We start from the raw sequence: 27,323 nt of genomic DNA on the forward strand, positions 1-27,323 counted from the left end.
AAGCTTAGTTATCTGCGCTATCCCAATGAAGAACTTGAACACGGAGGTGTCCTCACAGCTTGTGTGCATTTCTTCATGTACATGAAATTCCCCAGAGAGGAAATTTGTGCCTTCAGTGTCGGTGTCATCAGTGCCTTCTGTGTCTGGGAGCCCGTCTGCTATGGAAATGAGATTGTCCCAGCAGCAGCAGCAGCAGCAGCAGCACAGTCCCAGCAGCCACACCCCCACCCTTTGCTCAAGTCCCAGCCAACAGCCATTGCACCACTCTACTACCATCATCAGTGGGATTAAATGGGTGAGCAACCTCTGCTGCAGAGGTGAAGTTCAGCTGGACTGCTGAATGGCCAAGTTGTTTTTCTCATTTGCAAGTTTCATCTTTGTCTTTTGGGTTTAATCAAATTGACCAAAATCGAGAACAACGTAATCTTTACGTTTTCCTAAGTTGTTCCTTAATAAAAGTGAGAAATATCACTTTCATGCCATTGTTACTACATAGTTTAACACTTTTTTCTTAAACTGAAAAAATGTATTCAGCTTGCAGTGCAGGATAATTATAGTGAGCTTTCAGAATTGTCTTCCAATAACAATAGTTGATTGCAATATTTTGTTTGCTCGATAGCAGCAAATATAAATCAAGTCTAAAAAGAAGCTGATGGAGAACGATATGATGTGCAACAATGAACTCCAACTGAAGTTGAATCGAGGCTAAAGTAATGTACTGTAATGTAAAGTACTCAGTTTATTATTTTTCTACTTCTTTGTGAATTTATTGTTTTGCTATCTGTTTTTTTTTTTTTAAAAAAAGGCAGAGCTTTGAGTTTTTATGTACTATACTAGAGGTGGGTATATTCATGGTTTTCCTATAAAAGCATTTTAAGTACTTTCCAGTATTTTTATGTTGATAGTTGCGACTTTAGTGAAACTCGTCCTTTTATCCTCAGTGTAATGGTGGGATTCCACTGACAGGACAGTGCAGACTCTCTAACAGAAATGTTGGTGCCTAATATAATATAATATATATATATATATATATATATATATATATATATGTATATGTATATATACATTATATATAGGTCTTTTGAAAAGCGCTGTCCCTGTTAGAGCAACTGTGGGGTGGACACTTGTTTTCAACCTCTGAGGTTTAATTATGTGCAGTTGTTTTGTGTGCAGAGTGAGGAAGATGTGCCTCCAAGACCTCCTCTACCTCAGCTCTACAGTCCCGATGAGCATCCTCCTGCTGTGCCTCCGTTGCCCCGAGAGACCACGGTCATCAGACACACCTCTGTACGTGGCCTCAAACGACAGTCCGACGAACGTAAAAGGGACCGAGAGATTGGCCAGTTCACAAATGGAGACAGTAAGGTACATACAGCATATTGGCTTGTTTTAGTTTTAGGAATTGTAGCTTCTTTCTAATCTGATGTGTCCGCGTATCGTAGGTGGAACTGAGGCCTTTCCTGAGTGACCCAGAGCTCATGGGTGCTGGAGATGGAGCCAGCCACAGCAGTGTTGGCCCATCGGGGCATGATGGAGGCTATCAGACATTACCAAGCAGAGGTAAGGATGCACCAGAAGTCAAAGACGTTTAGTTAGAGCAAACATCTTCTCACATTTTTGCACCACCACTTTCACATAGATTAAGAGTTCTTCACTTCATTGCCATGATGAGAGCAGTTTTTAAATATTTGTTGCCGTCCCTTCAGGTGTGGCTGGATCCTCTCTCAGAGTAAATCAGTCATCGAGCATCACCTCATATGTGACCCTCCGACGAACCACCTCAGCAGCCAGCGGGAAGGTGATTCTCAGAATTGAGTGAAATGAAAGGAATAAATGCGTTAATGGGTAGATATCCGATTTGAGATTATATCAGTAAAAATTCATGGGAAACAGACAGAGAGCTACATTATTCATCATTGAATATTTGGATCTGAGATCAATACTGACTTTTCTGAAGTCCTTCACTATAATCACATGGGAGGACCTGCTTTTCCTCTTGCACCACAGACAAGTATACTATATTCTGATAAAATGAGCACAATACTTGGAAAATAGATGGTGATAGGCATGTTAGTTGGATAGCGTTATTATTGTTAGCGCGGTAGAAATAATTAACAGTCGTAAGCAGTATTGTAGTATTTTAGACACAATAATGTAAAGTGAAGTAAAAAAATGTCATATTTCTTTTGTTTGTTGCATTTAATACGGGCTAAATCATACCAACAACTGACAATTACATTATAGATATCAATGTTCCCTCAAGGACTCAAATGTTGTATTTTCTTCTAAGCTTTTTTGAAATAAAACAAAATTAATAAAAAAAGCCAAAACGAAGAGATACGCTCAGAAAGTCGTGTCTCCGTCTCCCAAGAATATGATCCACATCTCACCGAACATGAGATCACCTTAGTCCCATTATCTGCTAATTTTGATCAAAGTCTTGAAGTTTTTTTGAGTTATCCTGTTAACCAACCAACCAACCAACCAACGACAATAAAATAAAACTAGATTGTGTTTTTGGGACTTAATAGTATTACCTGCTGGAAACACAACATCAGAGTGTGATTTGTAAAATCCTTATGTACCATATTTGTATTTCATCCTTTCTTCACATTAACTATGCGTTCTCCCGCTGGTCAGGTTTGTTTTCATTTTCTTTTAATCCGCCTGCCTCCTGCAGCACCTTTTGCTCTCGTTGTCAACTCTCTTTCCTCCCACTCCTCTCAGGAGAGACCAAAAAGTGCCTTGGAGCGTCTGTACTCCGGGGATCCAGCGCAGCAGCAGCAGCAGCAGCAGCAGAGAGGGAAGATGAGTGCCGACGAGCAGCTGGAGAGGATGAAGAGGCACCAGAAGGCCCTCGTCCGCCAGCGCAAACGCACCCTGAGTCACGGAGATCGCCATGCCTCTTCATCGTCGCGCTCCTCCTCCTCCTCCTCGCGCCCGCTCTCAGCCGACTTGGGATCAGTATGTTACTAGATCAGTCTCACACGTCACACTCATGCATGACGACATCCCGGTGTGGCGGTTGATGACAGAAACGTATACTGTACACAATCTATGATTCAGACGTCTCCAAGTTGCAGTCACACCACTAAATTAGTGTCTAACTGTGTTTCTTTAATGCACCTTGTTTCAGAAGTATATTTCTAACTTGACTGCTCACATTTACAATTTGTGGCCATACAGTAAAAGCACATGTTTTTACTAATGATATTAATAGTAATTCCGTTTTATTTTTAAAATCATGAATAAGCCAACATAAAGTACAAACGAAAACTGATTTGGCAAAACAAGCTACGGACATCTATTTTTTTTCTTCTCCATTTTGTCCTTCTTGGACATGTGATATCATTTATGGAAAAAACAGAAATTAATCCATTGACATGAAGTCCGGTTTCTGCTTTACAAACTGTAGCAAGAACATTGTGTGTTATACTTAAAGGACTGTTGAAATTGGAATAATGATATTTACATAAAGTCACTATGTTTGTTTTTTATTGTGTAAAACTTTGAGTAATACATCTTGCTTGCTAAAACATAACACATTAATTACCTCAAAGACATCTGATGCGATCGCCTTCTCACATTCACTCACTCATTCATTCATTCATTCATTCATTTATTCATTCAGACACTACTGTTACTTTCTCTTTCCCTCCGTAACTTTTCCGCACTTATCTGTTTTGGCTGTGGTTCATTTCTCTCTAAACCTTTCTGACCATACCGAAGTATTTTGTGTTGTCAGACGTCACCTTCCTGTCTGTTCCAGTCTTCCTTCATCTAAATGCTAAAACCTTCTGTTCCTCCATCTGCTGCTGCCGTCTAACCAACACATTGATATGAGAGCGTGTGCGAGCGAGAGAGAATGAAAGTGCCTTCTCATTTTCTAATGACCAAAACATGTAGATACACTGAGCAATACCTACTCAAAGCCACTCATCTCAACCTCATCATAGGATTGTTTCTTGCTGCATTGCTTTAACTTTCAGCGTAGATAAAGATGAAATGGGCGTTTAAGGAGTGGAGCCTGCTGTTGACCCATTTACCTAATCCCCATCTTTATGCGGGTGGAAACGTTTTATTTGAACAGCACTAACGTGTATGACCTCCCTTTCATATCGTAGGTTAAACGCTTGCTCAGTGTTTTATATCTGCTTTTGATAGATTCTTAGAGGAATCATTTTTCAAATGTGAATGCTTGCAAAACAATAAATGTTATTTTCTGAAGAGCTCATATTGCCATGTTTTTATTCATCACATGTTTTGTTCTGTTGCACCCGTGAAGTTTGGTTCAGTTTGGGGAGACTGTCGACAGCTTGAGTGACGTGTCTTTGTGTTGTCCTGCCAGTGCTGTAGCGTGACGTGTATCGAGTTCCATATGAGCATGCATATCCATCTATGCCTGTGTCCTTGTTTTCCCTTTTTCACACCTTTTGCATCCAAACACGCATTCATGATACAATCTAAAGGATGAACAAAATACACACGAATGGGAGAAGCCTCATTTTTTTTTCAGCTAAAGTTTTTCTCGCACTCGGTGATTGAATTCATGGTTTATATTTTTCTTGTGTGCGTTGTCCAGTGGAAGAGAGAGCAGGACTTTGACCTGCAGTTGCTTGAGAGAGCTGTTCAGGGTGAAGAGGCTCAGGGAGTTAGGAGTGTCCAGGGGGAGGAAAGACCTCCCGAGCACAAAGAGAGACCCCGCTCACACTCTGATGAATGGCTGACCTTCCGCTCCACCGCCATGACCCCGCCTGCTCATGAGGTCGACCTGGAGCCGCTGGACTACGACGTGGACCTCAACAAAGAGGTACAGTTTCTCTCTCTGAGCCGAGACACACAAGCTGATGAGGATAACGACAACTAAATACAATGAAGGTTTAACTCCGGACAAGACCGTCTGTGTTTATTTAGGCACGTGTGTAATTCCTTTTTGCAGTGTTTGAATAAACTATCATGAACTTTAAACTTCTGTAATGGCTCAAGCCAACCTGGTAAGTATACGGGAATAAAATTAGAGCTAATGAAATTGTTAGCGTGAACCCTCCAGGCATTTTTGGAAGGAAGTGTAAAATACTTCCAGTGATCTATTTCCCATTCTGCTTATTTTACTTGGAAATGTTAAATACTTGACTACTTGGATTAAAATACCTTTAATAGCATGCATGTCATTAAAACCCTCAAATCTATATCTCTAATTATATTGCATATACTGGTATGCAGATATTTTATTTACCGGACACGTGGTGTTTTTTTTATTCTGCTTCATTGAAAGTCTAGTTTCACTTTATGTGACATTCAGGCGTTAAGGTTTAAAGTGTTACTCCCTTTTCAGGCCCATACATATTTGGAAATTGACACAATTTTCAGCATTTAGGCATGAATATACATGAACATAATGGATTCACAGTTAAACAAGGCTGTGACCGCAGACTTTCAGCTTATTTTAAGGAAATGAACATTTAAATCAGGTTATGGACTTAGGAATCAAACATTCTGTAAGTGTCCTCCATTATTTTAAGGAAGAAAAAGTAATATGCCAATCTAATATCATTAAAAAAACAAGTAAAAAACTAAATGTTCTGCAGAATCTTTACTGTCTCTGTTTTGAAGTCCTGCTTGTGCCTCAAATTACTTTTTTTTTTACACTCATAGTGAGCAGATTTATTTGAAACTGGGCATCGTAATGCACCATGAAGCTCAAACTCCCAGTACAGGCAACAATGAGCAGAAGACATTTTTTAGTTGAGTCGTATGAAATGGTTTAATCATAATGTAACAAGTGCTAAACAGAGCATTATAAAGCCCAGTAACATCAGCAGTGGAGATAATCACTCTAAATCTGGTATTTCCTCTTTAACTCTGTCCTAAAGCAGCAGGATGGCTGTTCAGTAAAAGGATGTGAACTGAAAGAGACACTGTCTTTCAGCACAGTGTGTAAAAGAGAAGCACAGCTGTGAACTGTTGGCAGAACATCTTCATTTTATAAAATACTTTTTGTACTGCAGGCATTGGATCTGTATAGTGACCAGCGATTACTGCAACATACAGTATGTGTGTGTATGTACTGGTTTACAGGTTTCACTCTTAAAGCTGCAGTGGTAGGTAATATCTAAAAATCACGTAGACACGCATCATCTATAGGACATACAGGCTTTGATAGATTTGTTGTATGTTTCACTTTTCAAGAAACTCTGTCCATGCGTGATTTTAAAAGAATCTTTTTAGTCTTTTTGCACATTGAACTACCGCCACAATCCTGATCATTACCTAAATCCGTCAGACGTTTTGAAGATGGTATGACCTTGCAGTGAGGATTATTTTCTAGGAGATGAGGTGTCGACACACCCTGCATTTGTTTTCCAGCTGTCCAAGCCACAGAAAGTGTTGATCCCCGAGCGCTACGTGGATTCAGAGCCCGAGGAACCGCTCAGTCCGCAGGAGGTCGAGGACCGCCATCGGAAGGTGGAACGCATCAAAAACATCTTGGCAAAGTCCAGGTAGGTGAAGTTCCCTATTTAGATAATGCTCAGGTTGTGTTTGGGTGTTTCCAGTATTTTAGTTAAACTAAGTCACGGTAATTCAATTACTTACTTTTCAGGGCTTCATGAATCTTCATGTCTTTGTACTGAAGGGTGTTTGGTGTGGAATCTATGGCCATGATCTTTTTACCCGATGACAGGAGCCAGACAGGCTGAAGGAGGATTTTTCAGTGATATTATGATATTTGTGATAAACAACAATGAACAGTTTCAAATGTGCATTCTTCAATGGCTTTAGGAAGGTAATTTCATATGGATTTCACATTTCAGAAACAAGTCAAGTTAAAGTGCTTTAGTATCTTGTTATATCACAATATTAAAATATTCCTATAAAGGGTTTCATTGAACGACCACCACAATTACCCCCCATAAGGACTTTTTCAACAGTTTAAGGGAATCTTATATTCCATTTACACGTATGGTGACGAGCAGTACTCAGATTACATATTTTGCCATTTCTAGATCAAAAGGTCTCCTAATTTGTTAAAAGACTGGCTACATGCTATCGTTATCATTATGCATCATTTGCATAAAATAGGAACCCAGACAGATATTTCCTGAAAGTATTGCTTCTAAGTTTTTAAACATTTTATTTTTATTCTTAATCTTATTTGATCAAGCATGTTAGTTTCAAGCTAAATGCAGTAATCAGGAGAAAGGTGAAGATGCATCAGCAGCACCGTCTATCTTAATATTTCACATCACATTTTAATCATAGAATATCTGATTTTGGGGCCACATGGAGGCGCAGTGGTTCGGGAGAGGTTGTGGGTTTGAAACCGGGTCGGGCCTTTCTGTGCGGAGCTGACCAATTTATTTTCAAACTGCTCGGGCATCATGTTTTGTCATTGTGATGTTTATATTCATTCCAGTGTCCACAACCTGGCGCCCGCGGTGGCTGTGGACAAGCCGGAGGTGGGGCTGGTGGCACTCGACTCGGCACTGCAGGAGCAGGAGAGGATCATCACCATGTCCTACGCTCTCGCCTCTGAGGCCTCGCTCAAGAGCAAACTAGTTGCAGGTCTGTGATTTGAATCGTTTGAAACTATTTTCTGCTCATTTGCGCCTACGGGTTATAGTGGGTTCAACATATTTGCTCGGTAAGTGTAATGTAAAAAAAAAAAGAAAAAAAGAAAGAAATTCACAGCGAAAGAAAAGCTGCCATCCTGACAATTTAGATAAAATTGCTCCCGGTATCAAACTGACGTTTTCTGGGTTAAAGAGGGAAAACAAGAGGGAAGCAGTCTTTCAAGAACGCTAGATTGATGAGAAGAGTGTAAGGTGGAAAGCCAAGCAATAGGGCTGCTCATTTCCTAATAACCGAACATTATTCCTTATTAGGAGCTCAGATCGTCTCTAATTGCAATCCGTGTAAAGTCTTTTAGACAGGGGAGGAATCGCTTGATGAGGCCATTTTGTGTGCTGATCAATGACCCAGTCAAACTCTCCTCTCCATCTGCATACGGTTGCTGCTGCTTTGAACGTGGCTCTGAACCTGCATAAAAGACACTGCGCTCACATCTCATCTCTTTCATACTCCACGGCAGACAGGCGAGTTAATTTTCACTGTAGCTGCAGCAGGTTGTCAGTCGATCTGCCTTGCTCACACACACTCACCTATGCACACATATATCTGTCACGCACGGTAACACTCAAGCTGTCAGCTTGTGTGGAAGCTTAATATGCACAGTGAAGCAAAGTCAACAATTATAACATTATTTCCAGCATTGAGAAATGCCAGAGAATATAACTGGTGGCATCTTGTCAAAGGAGAGTGAATCAATGACTTTCTTTCCCTTTGGTGTTAAAGTGAGGTATGCTGCTTCACTTTTAAATCTCCAAATTAAAAGGGTCTTTTCACAGTATTATGCATGAGAGACTTCACTAATGCTCGCAAGAAAACCCCGAGCATTCGTCACTACAGTTACATCCAGTATAGATTAGAACGGCGTTTTTGATTGTTGAGTTTGTTATTCTAAAAAATAAATTATTTGGCTTTTTGTAATTACCCGTCAGGAATATTGAAACAAATCTCACATGCTGTGCTGAAAATGGATTTTACAAAGTATGAACTTCCTCTTCATCTATTCAACGCTTTTATCTTTCAACCTGATGGTTGAAGTTCAAGTAATGAAAAATACAAAAGCGCCAGCCACACTGCTGCAAGCTCATCACAGTAAGCCGGCAACCACGAATAAAGCAGGAGATTTTACTGGCAGCCATTTACATTCGGAGTGACTTTTCTTTCCTTCTTGCCCACTCCCTTCAAATTATACTGACTGGAAGTATGAAGACACAGAGCGCCTACATCTGCAGTCTACAACAAAAGTTTATTTTGCATTATCTTATAACTCGGGGACGATACATTTACAGAGCAAACACATTTCACGTGTTTACTCTCAGTAATGCTTTGCAAAACCAGAAGATTCAACAGCAGTGATGTTAAAGAATGTCTTAAAAGCTAAAGTTAAATTAAAAAAAATAAAATTAGGTAATGGTACTTTTTTTGGGGGGGGGGGGCAGGTCATGTATGACAATGGTGATTAACCATCATTTGTTATGCTTTCAATAGTTATATGGTAAAAAATGATTTGAAAACTATCCTATCCATTCATCACAGTGATGCAGACACAGACAGCGAGCACAACTGAGTTGGATTTTGGGCCTTGGCCTTCCTATGTGGAGTTCCATGTATTGTGCGTTCAGTCAACTGGTGACTGTGTCTTCGGATAGATTGTCGGAACATTATTTACTTTTAAGGAAATTTGAACTGTCCCCCTGGTTTCCTGTTTAGACTTGGATGCCACTGTGTTATAGTGATTGGAGAGCTCATGTCGCACATTTGAGTCTGGACAAGAGGCTTTCTGTGCAGAGTTTGCATATTCTCTCTGGGCGTGAAAGTGTTTTCTCCACATGTTTCCTCCAACAGTCCATTTGAGGTTAATTGGTAACTTTGAAATGGCCATATGTGTGTATGTGTGTATGTGTGTATGGATTGTGTTCCGGAAAGTGTCTTCAATTGTCTGCATGCCAGAAATGGCTGTTTGGTTTTCTTTGACATGTGCAAATCTAACCTTGCAGCAGCAAAGATTCGGTGTACTTTATCAGCGTCAATCCATCCATCCATCGGTTACGCGCCGAACAGATCAACAGTCCACACAGAGAGACAGTCACACAGAGAGACAGTCACACATTAACATTCATTCCTACAGTCAAATCTACAGTTGCCAATTAACCCCAAATGCATGTTTCTGGACTAACTGCTACCTCAGTGTGCGGCTCTAAAGAGGATCATTGAATGACAATATTGGGTTATCAGGAATTTTCTATAACTTGTTGTCTTTCTTTACAAACAAAAGTTATAGCAGTAAATTAAGTGTAATTGATCGATAAGAACGTATTCACTGTGATGTTGTTTATTGTCTGAAGCTCAGTTTTACTTACAGTGTGGTCTTTAAATCCGATTGAAGTGATGGCTCATTAACCACCTGTGATGCTTTCTCTTCCTTTTTGTCCTCCCTTCTCCTCCTCCTCCTCCTCCTCATAGTCCCACCACAGGTTAACATCCCTGCCCCTCCTCCTCTGCCCCCTCCTCCGCCTCCTCCTCCTCCTCCTCCTCCTCCTCCTCCTCCTCCCCCTCCTCCTCCTGCTCCTCCTCTTCCTCCTGTAACTGTGGCGCCTCCTTCTCCTCTAAACAACGGGATTCACTACACGTTTGTGTAATCCCAAGAATAAAGTAAGGCCTAACTGCATGTATTGTGGTGCTAATGTTCCAGAGACCTCGCTAATTCTGGGGGGGGGGGGGGGGGGGGTTGTGTACTTTGCACCTCGCCGCATGCTCGCTACTCTGTTGTGATTGTGGGAAACGCGTCTTGTCGAGGTTAGAGAAGCCCTGCCTCTGCTCCCATTATAATCAAAACAAACATCTGCAGGCAGTCTGCTTGTCCCACTGTGATAATTGTGTGTAAATTGTTTTGTTTTTTTTTGTTTTTTTTTGTTTTTTTTTGTAACACTGCCAAAATATTTATGGATAGATGAGGAAAGGATGAGCGCAGACAAACATGACTGTTTGTAGCATTGTGTGTAATTAACAAAAGAGACACCTTTTTGATTTAGCACCTTGACAGTTCACTACTCTGCACAGCTGCATTCCTCAGCACCAATTAGCTTCCCATCTGTAGTCTGGCAGCAATACCATAGAAGAAGAAAAGGGGAAAAAAAAAACAACACTCATATCACTGTTGCTACTGTAAATGAACAAAGGAAACTTGTGGATTTGATGGCTCTATAATTAAAAGTCAATATCAAATCTCACATAAGATATTGTTGACAACATGAGTATAATAGGAACGTCCTAAAAGAATGAACATAGACAGTCCCAAAGTGTTCATCCATTCTTATTTGAGCTTTAACCTGTCGGTGTGATGACACATCTGCAATATAAGTGTGAAGTTTTAACCCTCTACTCAAAGTATTTTTCCTCCGTGCTGTTGCATGTTTTGATTTTTGATTTTATTTTTTCTGTCATTCCCTTTTTCTTCCCCAAATTTTCACAGCAAATGTTTCGGTCTGCTGTAGAAGGTGAACTTTGATGTGAAGTAGCGTTGATAAGGTTTAAATACAGAATATAGCAGAGATCAATACACGTTTTTCCTTCCATGATGGAACAACCTTATTTGTGACTACTGTCATTTAAATAAAAAGTAAATTTTGGGTGGTTTTGGAGCCCATTTTCTCCAGAATTGTAATGTAATTTTAATTGAAATTGTAGGAATCAATAGCAATTGCAAGATAAAATTTGTAAAATATATTTTCTGTAAACCACGACCTCATACATTGTCTCATTTAGTTAATTTTTTTGTAGTTATTCGCAGTTAGTTTTTAGTGTTTCCCCGTGCTGTAACAGGATGGCGAACATCTTGTTGTCATTACATATTATACAATATTTTCCGGTTTATCCAGGTGGTGATGAATGTAATGACAATATGAAAATTACATTCACTTGCAAATTCTGCTAAGTTTTGTTGAATCTGTGTAAACTGTAGAGGGATGTGAAGTGTTTTGTTTGACAAAATGTGGAAAAATTCAAAGCATTCAAACCTTTGCAAGCAACTGCATATATTCTTCTTTACTGTATTTCTAACTTGTATGTTTTTTTAGTTTTTTTTTAAATGTTATCTTTAATGATATGTTTAATGATTATCCTTCAGCAATGTGGACAGGGGGTGTTTTAAAGCCCGGACACCCAAATATCTTCAGGATTTAATCACTTCACTCCAGAACAGAAACCGATAAAAATCTGTAGCTTTACAGTGTTTTGATAGATTCTGCTGTCGTGATTATCTTGTTTCTCACATTTCCTGTTTTTGTACTTACTTTGTCTTCTTCTCCTTTCTCTTGTCAGCTCAAGCAATTTCTGGACACTGAGGTGCTATTCCACGATCACACAGAGCCACTGGCCTCTTCAAGAAGGTCCAAAAAGGAGATTTTGTTACATTTTGGGACATCATTTTTTACAGCAATAGGGGGGGAGGGAAACTGACATTAATCATGCAACTTGATCTGTGAGGCTCATGCAGCTTTTACTCCATGATGTTTTTCTAGCTACCGAAAGCGACTTTCCTGAAAAAGAAAAAAAAAAAGAAGAGCATTGCCGCTGTGCTTATTAACTATGAAAGTATCTAACAATGTTAATCTCATGAAAATAAAAAAAGTTTTTTTTTTTACAAATTATTGCACTTTGAATTGTACACTGTATGATATTTTCAAGATAAGCCTGAATTACTTTTTTTTTTTGCAGCGTAATCTGAACTGAAAACATTTTTTTTTTTCTTCAGGTGCAGAATGTTTGAAAAGAAAGGTACTTAATGCATCATGATGATAGTATTTTTGTCAACACTCAGATGATATTCTTACACCAAACCACTTGAATTCTCATGTGTATGTATCTGTAGCACTGCCAGTCTCCCTTAGGCTTGCCAAAACAAATTTTATTTTTGCTTACATCAGGATGAAAATAACCTTTAACATATTTTTTTGGTGTGACTTGGGAACATTGCGCAGCGACAATTTCTAAACATGTGAATATTAAAGATATTAACATTGTGCTCAGTTAATCCCCCCCATGTATTTATTTGATCATTTTCAAGGCGTCATTCAAGTCATTTGTTGGTTTTATCGCTTCTTCCAGTTCAGGATTGTGGAGCTGATCCCATGTGAGGGAGGGTACACACTGGACAGGTCCAACAAAGAGAAAGACAACTACACACACACACACACACACACACACACACACACACACACACACACACACACACACACACACACACACACACACACACACACACACACACACACACACACACACACGCCAGACGACCTGGGAGATATGCAATTTCAAAATAAGAAAGGCCAACAAATGGGTTTGAACCAGGGATATTCTCACTGTGAGGTGAGAGAGCAACCCACTACACACAGTGTAGGTCCAGAAAGCCATCTAATGGGCTTCAGATTTATTCTGCAAAAGAGGACACCAACCCCGGCTATGAAGCCTGAATCATCAAGCACTACCTTCAGTGTGAAGACGTCGAGTGTTTCCTGGGACTGATGGTTTCACCACACAATTACGTCACAGGAAGACACAGAATGACTGCAGAAGGTCTGAGGTTCTCCAAAAGTCCGAATAGAAACAGTGTATAAGTGTATGGAGAAGGAAATAAACTGTTTAAAGGGTTAAAGGTCAACAGATTGTAATCAGCCTTCAGTTGGTTCACTTTGTATTTTTTCCATTGATGAAAAAAATAAACTGAGCTTTCTTTTTTGTAAAGCATTCTCACTTTGCAGCATTTTGTTTCCAAGACTGTCACACGGAACTGAACTGCACAAGGTCATTGTATTTCAAAGGACATTTAATGTTTGATCGACACACAACATTCACCTGTCACTGTTTGCACATCTTTAATAGAGGACTGAAGGTTTTGATGCCCTGCTAAAACAGTGTAAATCGAACATTAGTGTTGCATTGTGTGTATTTAAAAGTCATAGTTCATTAATAAACAAATTAACGGACTGCAGATATACGAGGGAAAGTGCCTCACTTTTCAGCAACAAAAATCAGCAGTAAAATCAAGCGAAAACCAAACTGTAATGCTTAAAAAGACATTTTATCGTTCATTCACTGGCATCAATAGGAGTCATGGGTGATTTAACTGTCGACTCCCAACTAAACTGTGAAATAAACGTTCACTCTCCTGTCTAATTTAATCTAAACTGGAGCAGAGCATTGTCAGGTTCACTGGTCTTTATCGTGGAGTTCTTCTGCAGGAGCAGGACAGTGTGAGGTTCACCCAAATAAGCCGTTGTTCTCTATTATATTTCACTGAAGCTGTTTATTAACTGTATCTTTATTCAAATCATGTACAAAGGAGAAGTACAAAATGTGCACCCTGCGCTCTGAGATTCTCTTTGAACCTCCACATTGATTGCCTTGGCCTATTAAACTTCATTCTATTATTTGAGAAGGGAACCAAACTATGGCATGCTCAAAGGAGGTGAACTTTCAATACAAAAAAAGAAAGAGGCTTCTTGAAATGTTTCTTAAGTTCAAAGCTTTTTCCATCTCAAAAGGGCATTTTTAATTCCGTGTATTTTCAACGCAGAAGGTGGATACTAATAACTCTGGATTCTGAAGTACAGAATTCATATCTTTAAATCATGAACTGTGTCTCTGTTGCGATTGTAAGAGAAACCTTTGAGATGTACATGTATTGAACTTCACATTCAAAAGGGAAATAATATAAAGAATCGACTTTCAAATGTGAGGTGCATCTGTGCTTCCATTACCAAACACTACAGTTTACAGCACAAACATTTATCATTTATTACTGCATCGCCCCGTTGTATTCACCGACAGTGCGATATGGTGCCCTCGCCCTCCTTCGCTGGCTGAGCCTTTGTGCTGCGGCTCCCTCCCGGGTGACATCTTTATCTTTAATTGGAGAGTAATTACTTTCACTCATCCGCATCGTGGTGTGCTTTGAAAACACCTGAGAGAGAGGATGCACCTCCCTCGGCAGCCGCATCCTCTCCTGCCTCCATCTCTCCTCCAGGATCAGGGCCCCACAGAGCCTGCTGGCCCTGGTGGCGAGAACACCGATCACATCCTCTGTTTTGCTTATTTTGCAATAAAAAAAAAAGAAGGAATGTTTTCCCCTCCTCCTGCAGAAATTCACCCAGACCCTCCACTGAGGATTGTGGCATTTCCATGTATTGACGTTTGGCTGGTGGTTCGTATACATTTGTTATTCTATGCTCTGGACTTCAAAGAGAATGAAAGAGGGCCTATTATGCTAATTGGGTCCTGTTCTGTTAAACGCAATCAAGGCCTCCCGCATTAATCCTTTACTAAATACTCACTGGCTTCAGAAAAGAAAAAAATTCTTCTTTTTTTTTTCAGAAACTCAGACTCCTGACAGGGATGTTTGTTCAAGAGTAGTTTTCTTTATCTACAAGTGAAGAGAAGATAATAAATAGGAGTAAATAAAGTGTCTTATTTCAAATCCACAATTAGGAAACACTCATGTCATGTCAGGACAGTTAAAGTGTCACTGATGAGGCTTTAACTTCTTCTTCTTCTTCTTCTTTTTTTTCTAAATGCCAGGCGTGGGTTTAAAATTGTCTCCTGACACCATGCTGAGCAGTTTGACCTCGCTCTTACATCTTTATTGTTCACGACGCTCCGCAGTGCATTTGAAACATATTCCCAGTTTTCCCATGACAGGAGAGGAGGACGGGAGAAATCTGACAGCGATCCCCCGTGACACCTATTTCAATCGCATAAATATTATTGTTACTTGCTGTGAATGTCTGAGGATTAGACTACAGTGGAAACACAGCTGGCGCTTCCTTTGCACACCATGGGGATCCGGATTGTAGTCCAATTGTACAAATACGACGCCAAGAAAGCCAGTGCAATAGGTGCTTTGATTTCAAAATAGTACTTTATGCTGTTTTATCATTTTCAAGTTCCACATTTGGTACATTTTTTAATATGTAAGAAATGGAATTTGTTGAATAATTAAAGAGTTAGGAATCACTGAATATTCTTCCCAACATGTGTGCATGCTATAAAAAGAATAGAGGGAAGGTTGAATTAGACTCACGCTGCAACACATCAGCTGAGCTCTGTGCAGGAAGCAAAACAATTATCTTTACAATATTACTATTATTATTATTATCATTATTATTATTATTATATATAAATGTATTATTAAATAATGTGGTTTCTGCCTTAATGTGTTAAAGAGAACCCAAATGGATTAGTATGATTTGAAAAGAAGCTTTCTTACATGAAACAATGACTTCATCTCATGTTCTTTAAATGGAAGGCTTTTTACAATACCTACAATGAATTTAGGCTTTTTGTACATAAAAGCGATTGCTTTGCAAATGAAGCAGATGCCCCCTGGGCCTCCTCTTTAATCTCTCAGCTCCATGCACACATACACACTAAGTTAATTGTACTTTATCTAGTGACTCAAGTGAGAGGGTTATGCATCGTGTATGTTTAGATAGAACAGTGCAAATGTAGGCTTTATTTTAATTGCATGAGCAATTAATGAATACAGGTTTTCAAACAAGGATACTTTAAAAATAGAATTACATTATGTTACATTGTTTGCTAACACAAATAGTGGGTAAATTGTCATTATTGATATAAAGATTTAAAAAATTTTTTTAACAAACCCGATTACTGACTCGACTTCAAAATACATGATACATCCTATAGTGGTGATCAATAATCACTAGTCTGCACTATATGTGTACATGTGTAGTATTGTTGGCACAGACATTATGATGATGTCCCTGGTAACTATATAATTAGAATTGGCATGTTGCACTCCTTATTTCAACATGATTAATCAGTGGTTCGCTGTTAACTTGAAAGGAAATATTAGATCCTGACTAAACTTTGATGAAATCCAGAGTTACGAGTCGGAGATTTGGGTCAACTAATGAGAACAGAGCATCCCACATTGCGAGTCCAAATGGGAGGCAGATGATTTGCATGTATGCAAATAGTGTTTGAGTTTATTGCATAATTTGACATGCAGTAATGGTTTGGTTGTGAGGATGTTGGTCCTTTGCAAGTGGACCTCATCAGTGATTGTGAAAACATGAACTGCTGTGGCAGCGAGCGCTCCCTTTCAGGATGAGGTTTGATTCAATCCATTAAAAATGCTGTTACAATATGTGAGTACGCAGTTACGTTCTTCCCTGAGCACCCACACTGCACAAATACACAATACTGAGTCAGGTGGTTGTTTATTTAGATTTCCAAAATGTTGGCAACATAGATAAACTCATTGGCAGAACGTACTGGTCTCATCTTTCCTTCAAGAAACAGATAATTCACCCTCTATATGATTTATGAAACCCATAAAAAGTGCCCGGATATGTAATTTCCACCCACATATTAACTGTAGTTACCCTTGTACTGTAAAGTCACTTATTGTGCTTGGCGTTATTGAATAGGATGCTGAGTGCAGAAATGAAATATAGTCATTCAACTCAGATCAACCTACCTGCTCTTATGTCATGCTAGTTGTATCGTTTCTTCTCACCATAAATGCTTGCAAACCTCTTCATAGTTAAATTCCAAGACATTATGCGTCTGTTTATCTGCAAGATGTTTACCTTGTGAATAAGTGAAGGTGAGGAGTAGCCTGTATGCGGTATAACCTTTCTACACTACTTAAGAATCCTTCATTAGACATACAAACAAAGACTTCAAGAAATGTTCAAAATGTCTTCATGTGTACTTGTACCGGCATAAATCTGATCATAATCCAGTCGCAAACGGTGTATAAACTGCTTATATATGTTTAATATGAGCGTTAAAATAAAGAGGTTATCCCACACATTACACTGACTGACTGAACGATGTGATGGAGCACATTTAAAAATCTTCTCCTTTTATAATTTAGATAATTGTGAATCCTCCTCTTTGAGATTACTAATCACTGTATTCCGAAGAATGAATCAGCTGCACACCTTTGAGACCTGCTCGGGTTGCACTGTAATCAAAGCAGCCCCCCCCCCCCCCCCCCCCCCCTTCATCCTCACTCACTGACTGAATGGTGCTCTCTAATTAAGCATGCAGAACAGGAGAAGAACACATGTTAATTTAATGTAACAAAAATGTTGATTTTCATGCACTCTCCTTCTCAAATATTTATGGGCTAGACTTGAATTTCAAGATGCATCAAAGACTCACAGGGTATGCAAATGTGTCTGCCTTACCCCCCAACAAGTTGGACTGTCTTTTTTTGCTCTTCGTGGAGGCACACACACACACACACACACACACACACACACACACACACACACACACACACACACACACACACACACACACACACACACACACACACACACACACACACACACACACACACACACACACACACACACACACACACACACACACACACACATCTGAGCTATAAAGAGGAAGCCATAACGCCCAACTCTTTGTTAAAGATAGTAGCCTCCACAGTGTTTTGAGAACTATGGGCGCCTGCTGAGCTGCATTTCTATTCAATGAAATCAAATAAAAAACAACTGACTAAACTGATGCCATAGGTCATTTCTACTCACAGCATCTTCTTTGATGTGGATTATCTGCAACATCAAGGTGGTTCAAAGGTTATCAGCTTTGCCACACAGATGCGTTTTAATTAGTGAATCAAAATGGTTCTTTTATAAAAATCCAAGTTGAAGCTTTAAAAATGCACCACTAAACAGGAAAATTGTTGAAGCCCTCTCGAGTGGATTTCGTCTATTTTCCAGTCGTCTGGTTGTTGCTCGATAGAAGACGTTTGGCTGAACTTCCCCCAATGTCCAAAAGGTGGCGTATGAGACACGTCCAAACCTCGTTTCACTGGAAGCGATGAAAGTAAAGCCCCGCTCCTCAAAGAAGCTCCTCTCACTGCAAGTATCACATAAGAATCATCATGCATGGATGTGGAAAAACACAGTGTCAGACAGTTAGAGGATTATTTATAATTTCATCAGACAGAGCTGTTCCAACCTGAGTGAGATACTGAGCGAGAGTGTAATAGTGCTGACTTCCAGGAGGCGTTCAAGTTCATTGTCCACAGAAAGAAAAGTTTCTCAAGGTAAGTTTTTCTTTCTTTCTTTCTTTCTTTCTTTCTTTCTTTCTTTCTTTCTTTCTTTCCTCACACACTTCTCATCACAGATAAAAATTGGGGATTATATTTTACGCAGATGCTTGGATAAACTTTAGTGGAGCTTGTGTTTTGTTTGACTTCACCTGGAAGAAGAAAAAAAGTGAGGAGCACAAGAGTCAGGGGCTGACACGATGTTATCATGGCTGAGTTGTGTATTTCCTCTCTCACCCCCCGTCCCCCCCCCCATCTCTCTCTCTCTCTCTCTCTCTCTCCCTCTCTCTCTCCCCCTTTCCTGTTCTGTCACCCTCTCCCTGACTCTGCCTCTCCTCCCTCTTTTAGTTCTATGTCACTCTGCTGTTAACAATCAGAATTTCCTCCTGCTGTCTCCTCTCTTTGTAAGTAACTTTCTCATTTCTATTATCTGACAATTAAGGCATGTTGCTCTTTATATCCAGATGATGCTGATTTGAACTGATTACTCCTCCTGTGTGACACTTGTCTCAATGCTTTCCTGACATTAAGTGTATTAAGATTTGTTTTGAGATTTCTATTGTTTGACACCTTCCGCGGCCTCTTTGACAAACAGTTGATAATCTGAAACATGTGTTCAATCAGATTTTTGTCGGAGCTTGTTTGACGAGTGAGCGCAACCTGTAGGCTTATTGGATTATCCTGTGGACCCCGGGATTGTTTTTCTTTCTTCTTCTTCTTCTTTTTTTTTCTTTAACATCAAACGTGAGATTTCTTTAGAATAAATGTGATGAGATTATGCAACACAGTTATCATTTTTGTCAAGCTTTCTGTCTGTGTCCACAAACACAAAAACCTCAGAAAACGTGTTACTCAGAGTAATATAAAAGTTAAATGTGATGCTGGAAATATAATTTATCGCGGACCACTTCCCATATATTGTTTTTTGTTTGATTTTGTTTTAATTTTTTAAATGTATGCAATTCAAACCGGATTCTAAAATGTTTATGCAGTTAGATTATATTTCAAAGATCCAGACCTAAATATATATAAAACAATATATATACAAAGGCTTTTGTAACACAATCTACAAACATTTAATTTCACATTTTGACAAAATATGAGATCCAGTTCATGATATCTAAAGTCATTTAAATACAATTAAAACTGTTTTGTTAAAGTGTAAATCCAATCAGATAGTTGTTTTATATTACAATCTAAAAAAGTTAGACATGTCGGCATTTTTCTGGTGCTGATTTAATTGATGTGATTAAAAACTGTGTATCACACAAGTACACACAGTCCGTGAACTCCACAGCGCCCTACAACAGTTTAACTGACCTGCTGTCATTATCTCATATCAGCTGAATGTGCGTTTTCTATAAAGAAAGTAGTGATTCTAAAATGAAGTTGGAAAGGTCACCTCTTTTTTCTCTCTTCTTTTTTTCACGAGATAAATTGAAAAAAATAAAATAAAATAAAGTGTCAAAACGTGTCACTAAAAGCACAACTGCTGAAACTCTGGAGGGGAAAAGTCCTTAATGTGAAGTCTGTAGATGTTCATTTAAGTAAGCTTATTAAACTTCCTCAAAGCGTCCAGAAACAATCATCCTCCCTGTCTCTGCGTTTATTCCTCCACCCCCCCCCCCTCTCTCTCTCTCTCTCTCTCTCGCTCTCTCTCTCTCTCATCTCCTGTCTGTGAGGAGGAGGGGGAGTCCTGCCTCTTTGCCTTCCTCAGATCAATGCCCTGGCCACTCACTTTCTGATGTTGCACGACGGGAAATGCTTTGAATACTTGCGACATGGCTGCGCGCATTGATTGCCAAGATTGACAGCAGCTCTACCCATCGTCTTCTGTCGTCTGAGTGTGTGTGAGCGAGAGATAAACAGCAGATAGGAAAAACAACAAAAGTACTTGTAGTGTCGGACAACAGAAGTTCCCAGAGAGCGTGCGGGATCCCCTCCTATGGCCCCGTGTGAGCAGTAAGTTTTCGCTCAACAGATCGCTCAAGTCAACTCTCTCAGTAAAGTGTAGCCGAGTCGAGTTTTCTTTACGCACGGGAGAAAAGGACGCACAATTACCTTCCACCACGACTCACAACTTCAAGGTAAACAACACGTTTGTTGTACTTTCCAACATGCCTCTATGTGCTGCCCTGATATGTTTTCCAGCCTGCGTCTCTTCTGCTGATTCCTAAAAGTCGAGCCGCTGTCAGTGAGATGTCCCGGCACCGCGCGCGTATCTCGCTCCAAAACAAATCCACTCAAAGTAACACGCGGGTGAAGCTTCCACGGAATCACGGTTTTGTTTTGTTTTTTTGTTTTTTTTAAAGATGAGGAGATTGACTGTCAACAACTTTAGTTATTGTGTGTCTCGTGCGCCGTTTTGCTCCAAAACAAGCCGAAACACACGCGAGACGAGCGTGGCACGCTGCGTGCTGGCTCGGGAGTTTCTCCGCTCCGCTTCGGAATCGCTACATTTCCTGCATATTCACCAACAAACTCACCCAGAACTAAACTTCACGACACATTAAGTCATTTTCGGACGGTTAGAAATCCTGTATTGTATATTTTGATATCTTTGTGTATTTCAGCCCCGAGAAGCCGTCCAGCCGGACACTGGCTGCACAGTGTAAACACCGGACTCCTGTCACACATAACGTTCTCACTGTCACGAAAATACGATTCTTAATAAGATGCAACACGTTGAAAGGCTGACGGTGGGTTTTTTGGGTTTTTTGTTTTTTTTGCTCGTTTGTTTACATGTCCAGTAACTTTCTTATGTTGGTGGCAGTTTCACTTCTGTCCACAAAGCGGTACCATTCATTGACAGTGACGTGCGCCCCGGTAGGTTTCCTCTCTCTGCATGTGAGGTGGACAAGTTTATTTGAAGCGCCCACGTCTCATTAAACCTTTATACATTCCAGCACTCTTTTTTTTTTTTTTTTTTTACCCCGTCAAAACGGCCTGTTTTCTGCAGACACTTTGCTCTTTAATGCCAGAAACCCCGAGTTTCTGGACGCCGTGCACCCTGGGAATCTGCTCTCCCTTAACTTTCTCGTGGGGTCAGGGGAATTGACCTCTAAAGAATGCATAAGCCATAAATTAAATTCAACAATCGCAAGGCTTGTCCATGTAGAGAAGATGCACTCGAACCGACAGTTTTCCATTTAAGCCGAGAGCTCTTGAAGCTCGTCGGTCTCGGGGAAACACACAAAAGTTTCCCTGTGAATAGTGCACATGTGTTTATTAACGGTTTGGACTTTAACGCAATTCTTTACACAATTCAAAATTAATGCTCACTTCTTTTTACAGTTTAGATTATCCCCCCCCCGTGTAATTTCAAATGTTTGATAAGAACGTTAATGATTTTTTTTTTTGTAGAAACTTTCATCAATTGCGAGTCATCTCCCGTTTGCAATTATCAATTATTATTCTCTGTTTAACGTAAACGGAGCATCAAAATATGAGTGAAACAGAAAAAAACACCAGGAGCTCGTGCAGCGCGGGGACGGCACGTCATTTTAACACGTTTTTCCAAAATTAGACTCACTCCCGGTTCAATAAAAAAAAGGGGGAAAAAACACCCCTCCAAAACTGCAGCGGGGGTTATAATAACATTTTAATAAGATGATAATAATCCTCTGATGTAATTGTTTAAAAGCTGCACGAGCCTTTTCTCTGTCCTTTAAACACTTGGCACGTGCGCATGCTGACCACATAAATAACACACCTGTGGCTGATTAATGAGCCCGTGATTATCTCCCGCTGTTTTTGAATAATAAAAAAAAAATCCTTCAACCAAATGAAACGAATTTTCCAGAGTGTAACTCGGTGTTTTCCTCTTTTGCGGTGTCGGAGTAAAGTTGTTTTGGTTTGTTTTTCTCTCTCTCTCTCTTCTCTTCTCTCTCCTTGTGGCATTTTGTTTTTGGACAGTTGCTCTGTCTTGTGTCTGTTCATGGCAGGTTTTCCTCATAAGGTAAGGCGGTTCTGGAGACCAAATGCAAGTCTAAATGGCACATTTATAATTAGACTGCCCATTCAGCACATTGTCCTGATTGCTATACAGGGACACTCGGCTCTGTCTCTATAAGAGTTTGTCTCTGACGGCTTGTGCAGCTCAGCGTGTCGCTCAGCCAAAAGGAGCGCACGAGAAAAAGAGTGAAAAGCAGCATTTCAGCCCTTTGATGCCAACCGCGCTCGCTTTTTATTCAACATTTCTCAATCATTTTTGCACATGGCGTCTCAATTATTACACATTCTTTATTCATGCACATCTTTGTAATTGTTACACTTTTAACTCACATTAAAAAAATAAAAAATAATCGGGAGAAATATTAAGTGTAACTCTTCTTTTTTTTTTTTGTACCCATTCTAATAATTTCATTGGCGTGGCTTTTCATTATAAGACATTTACCAAACTGTGGGGCTAATAGATTATTTCCCATGTGCCACATGCTGACTGGTCTTGCATGTTTTCTATATTTTCAAGGAGTAAATCCACGGGTGAATCTCGGGGTGACATGACTTTTTGTGCAGGACTGAGAAATAAGCCAGCATTTCCCACCTGGACACACTATAAAGATATAGAGTCGCTGACGCTGATGTGCCAGTAAGTTCAAAGATTCTAGGACTTTCATTTTGGCTTGAAGGGAGAAAGCCACCTGGCTCACTTGTCTAAACACATCCTGCATTCTGTTCAAGTCCAATGTCTCCCATACTGAAAGAGAAGAAGGAAAAATGCACAATTTTCAGCTGAAATTTTGAATTTTCCCCTGTATGATTCACTCCCAGAAGAGCTTTACAGAGATGACTCTGCATGGTGAATGGGCTAATTTAGAAATGCCACAAACTGATTGAACTCTTTAAGTTTAAAAGTCCCCATCATCTAGTTTTTCTTAAAAGCTCTTGCACAATCCATTAGTGGGATAAAAGAAGGGGCAGGCGGCAGAACAAAAAGGGGATAGTTTGGATATGTTTAATGCCTTGCTCATGTATGTGCACATTGAATATTCATGATTGATGTTCTAAACACAAGATAAATTTGTCATTTTCAGTAAATATAGCTGTAATTTTATTGTAAAAGGGGAAAATGTGTTGAAGTGCACCTGTATCAGCTTTGATCTGGATTGGTCGAGTGAGATTTATCCACCGCTTTGAGAAAAATCTGCTGTTATTTATCGTTAAGAAAAACCGTGATGCAAATGAAAGTGCTGGTGTGTGTAGGTTTCGTTTTACGGCCTCGCTATTCTGCAAACAGTTTTACCCGGGTGTATTCCCCTGCCAAACTGAATTCTTTAATGATAGTACTATCAATTCCACTCACGATAAGCTGATTTCATGGTTTGAAATGAAGAAAAAAAAAAGATTCTTGTATTGATAGATTTCTGCAGGTGTGAAGCTCATCGCAGGCACAAGCTGTCATTCGAAAATTGTTTGCGAACAATGAAGATTATTGATTCTTTTATACAATGGCACAGTAGTAAAGATGCTTCACTGCTCTTTTTAGGCCTCGATATTCAAATTTCATGTATTGTTTTATTCTTCGTGTGTGTGTGTGTGTGTGTGTGTGTGTGTGTGTGTGTGTGTGTGTGTGTGTGTGTGTGTGTGTGTGTGTGTGTGTGTGTAAGAGAGAGAGCCACTTTACACCTTGGCATGTGTGCATGCATGAGTGATACTTTCCATCTTCCCAGTTATTTTGTAGGCATATCTTCACTCTTGACACGAATAAACGCTGCTGTTGGTTTTGATTCAAAATGTCAAAATCCCAAAGAGCGGCTCCCTCGCTCCCGACTAAAATGTCATTTAGACTCTTTAACCGAGACCTTGCACATTCTGTTATCTTTCCATAGGCACTGTGTTTTTCAGGAGACTGCAATCTTGTTCCGAGTGACAGGACGTTGGTAGGATGTGGGCAGGGAGAGTGAAGCGAGCGGGGTGGCTGAGGGTTACACAGGTACTAGTCGCCCTGTCTTAGTGGTTGCAGTGGCTGAGACCTGATGATAAACAAGATGAGAAGAGGTAAACAACAGCAGGCCTGGTAAAGGTAGAGGAGGGGGCCAGCAGAAGGTTGGAGGACCGCAGGAGATAATAAATGTGGCAGCACATGTTGTGGCATCTGTCTTTCTAAGTGTTATCTAATTTGCTGTAGAATATTTCAACAATGATGAAAACTGATGGGAATATGCCATAGCATTTCTGCGCGTGTGTGTGTGTGTGTGTGTGTGGGGGGAATTTGTTCCCTTCAACAAGAAGTTCCTGACAAGTTAAGCAGATCACTAATTAAAGTGAGAAGATGAATCGTGGCTGTTTTGTGTCTGCAGGATTGTCACTTTACGCCAAGATGAAACTAATGAAATCAAGGGTCAGCTGGGGCACAGAAGAGACTACCTCCAAATACGTGGCCGTTCATGAAAAGTTGTGACAATTCCGTTCAGATCACCAGTGCAGATTGAGAAAGCATCTGAAATTTTGTATTCCATTAAGACTTGATGGCTAATTTCCTCTAACGTAACGAGGAGTGATCTTTTTTTCTTCTCTCCTTCTTGTAATGTCAACGATTCAACTGGATTACTGGATTTTCTATTCAGGAACAAACCGCACCTATGTGCGCCAGCACTTACTGAACATCATCAGGGGCAGCGGTGCTTTTTTTTTCCCCGGGTCTGTTAGATCTCCGTGTCCCTCTGGCTGCTGTAAGTGAACAGTATTGCTGACATTAAAGGATTACAGATGAAAAAAAAAAAATCTAAATATGTGTGTCATCACAGGAGATGTATAATTGCACAAGTAACCTAAGTGGCCCATTTTGATCTGTATCATTCACTCTTCCACCAAATGTGTTTTTCTCAAAATAATTGGACATTTTCTTTCGGTCCATAGCATAGTAGTGGATAATTAACTTTGACTTCAAAATGCAAAAGTCAGGGCTATGGGAAGGAGCCTCTGTTGATTTTCTTTCTTTTTTTTTTTTAAATCACACATTAAAATGTAGAATTAATTGGAAGGGCGTTGGTGGTCGCCTGCCTCTGACACAGGCTTGGGACTGTAATCAGGTGGAGGAATTAGCCGGGCTCATTGTTTTTTATGAATCAGATGAAGATTTGTACAGTGGCTGTGTGAAGATGGTTGCCTCTATTTCCATATCAAAGAGACACACAGTGCAGCCGGCCAGTAATTAAAACATGCTGAATTTTGGAGTCCCTGCACATGTACACACACACCCACACACACACACACACACACACACACACACACACACACACACACACACACACACACACACACACACACACACACACACACACACACACACACACACACACACACACACACACACACACACACACACTCATTGAAATAGGGACAAGGGCATTAATAAATGTGCACACCCAGCAAGTGAGCACACGCGCACGCTCAATATCTCCCTCCTTCTTCTTTTCACTCTCTCTCTCACACACACACACACACACACACACACACACACACACACACACACACACACACACACACACACACACACACACACACACACACACACACACACACACACACACACACACACACACACACACACACACACACACACACACACACACACACACACACACACACACACAGAGTCTGAGGCTCAGTCAGGTTGTGTGACAATAATTCCGGTTGGTTTAGACGGAGTATCGAACAAATGCCCACATCACCACATTATTTGACATCGCAAGGTACTGAATTTAATTTTTCTTTTTCAATATTTTGTTTTCTCTTCCTTTTTGTGACAAGCATAAAAGCTACAGTACCAGTCATGCCGTTAATTAAACATTTTTTTTTTCACACTGACTCCGAAGCTACTTTCCCTGACTGCAGTCACATTAAACTTTTATTTCTGTCGGAGGAAAAAAAAAAAAGTATTTTTTGTGAGTGTATTAGCCTTTCATAGATAAATAGATATATCGTCATTACATGTGTGCATGGGTGACCTTGCTGTAAAATTCTGGGACTAATCAAAAAAGGAAAGAAAAAAAATCAGCTGTGATCTTTTGCCCCATGTGATTTCTGTCCTTCTAGAACTGAAGACGCTCTGAAGACCCGAGATTGCGTGTTGAGTGAACAAGGGAAAAGAGATTAGTGTAATGTGGGCTTTTGCGCTGCTTACACACAAAAGCTGCACAACAAGCCCTTTCCTTGTGACCCCCCCCCCTTCCCCATTGTGTTTGGATCAGGCCATCCCATGGGCAAGTCATTGCCTTGGAGGAAGCTTTAAAGAACTTTATGAAAATATATCTTAAGCCAGCGTGAGCAGCTGTGAAACTTAAAGTTTTCATGTAAATATAATGTGAAAATGCCCTAAAAACCTCACCCTTTCATAAAGAAGAAGCAGTGCAATTATGGCATGGAGCACATACCACATTTAAATTTCTTATTTGTTATGAGGAACTCTACTTCAGAAAAAAATAATAAAAAACTCCCTTAGGAATTACTTTAACGGTCTATTAAAGCTGAACTTGATCTGACATGAGACGCTAAATATGCTCCATAGTTGCTACTAAGCCAGTCAATCTGGCTTCATTACTCCACCATCCAGATCTAAGTATGTTTGGAGCTGGCGCGCAGTTATTTTCAGATC

General features: G+C 40.0%; 2 protein-coding genes across 4 annotated transcripts in view; both read left to right on the forward strand.

Annotated features, from left to right (window-relative positions):
• plekha7b (pleckstrin homology domain containing, family A member 7b) overlaps nucleotides 1-12,656 on the forward strand; it is a 68,659-nt gene extending 56,003 nt beyond the window's left edge. For both annotated transcript variants that reach the window (XM_080458661.1, XM_080458662.1), the window contains 9 exons: nucleotides 96-295; nucleotides 1,174-1,365; nucleotides 1,443-1,560; nucleotides 1,707-1,798; nucleotides 2,728-2,964; nucleotides 4,583-4,810; nucleotides 6,367-6,500; nucleotides 7,415-7,563; nucleotides 11,947-12,656. In XM_080458661.1, coding sequence (XP_080314787.1) covers nucleotides 96-295; nucleotides 1,174-1,365; nucleotides 1,443-1,560; nucleotides 1,707-1,798; nucleotides 2,728-2,964; nucleotides 4,583-4,810; nucleotides 6,367-6,500; nucleotides 7,415-7,563; nucleotides 11,947-11,969 — 1,373 coding nt within the window. In that variant the 3' untranslated portion in view covers nucleotides 11,970-12,656. The remainder of the gene's footprint in view (nucleotides 1-95; nucleotides 296-1,173; nucleotides 1,366-1,442; nucleotides 1,561-1,706; nucleotides 1,799-2,727; nucleotides 2,965-4,582; nucleotides 4,811-6,366; nucleotides 6,501-7,414; nucleotides 7,564-11,946) is intronic.
• Nucleotides 12,657-20,430: 7,774 nt separating this feature from the next.
• The window catches only part of sox6 (SRY-box transcription factor 6), a 126,996-nt gene continuing 120,103 nt past the window's right edge, over nucleotides 20,431-27,323 (forward strand). The window contains exon 1 of one of the 2 annotated variants that reach the window (XM_080491128.1): nucleotides 20,431-20,811. The gene's annotated coding sequence lies outside the window, so the exon portion shown is untranslated. The remainder of the gene's footprint in view (nucleotides 20,812-27,323) is intronic. The other variant, XM_080491127.1, reaches the window with a different exon arrangement.

Source organism: Lipophrys pholis, assembly GCF_963383615.2.
Source record: "Lipophrys pholis genome assembly, chromosome: 2".
Classification (NCBI taxonomy): domain Eukaryota; kingdom Metazoa; phylum Chordata; class Actinopteri; order Blenniiformes; family Blenniidae; genus Lipophrys; species Lipophrys pholis.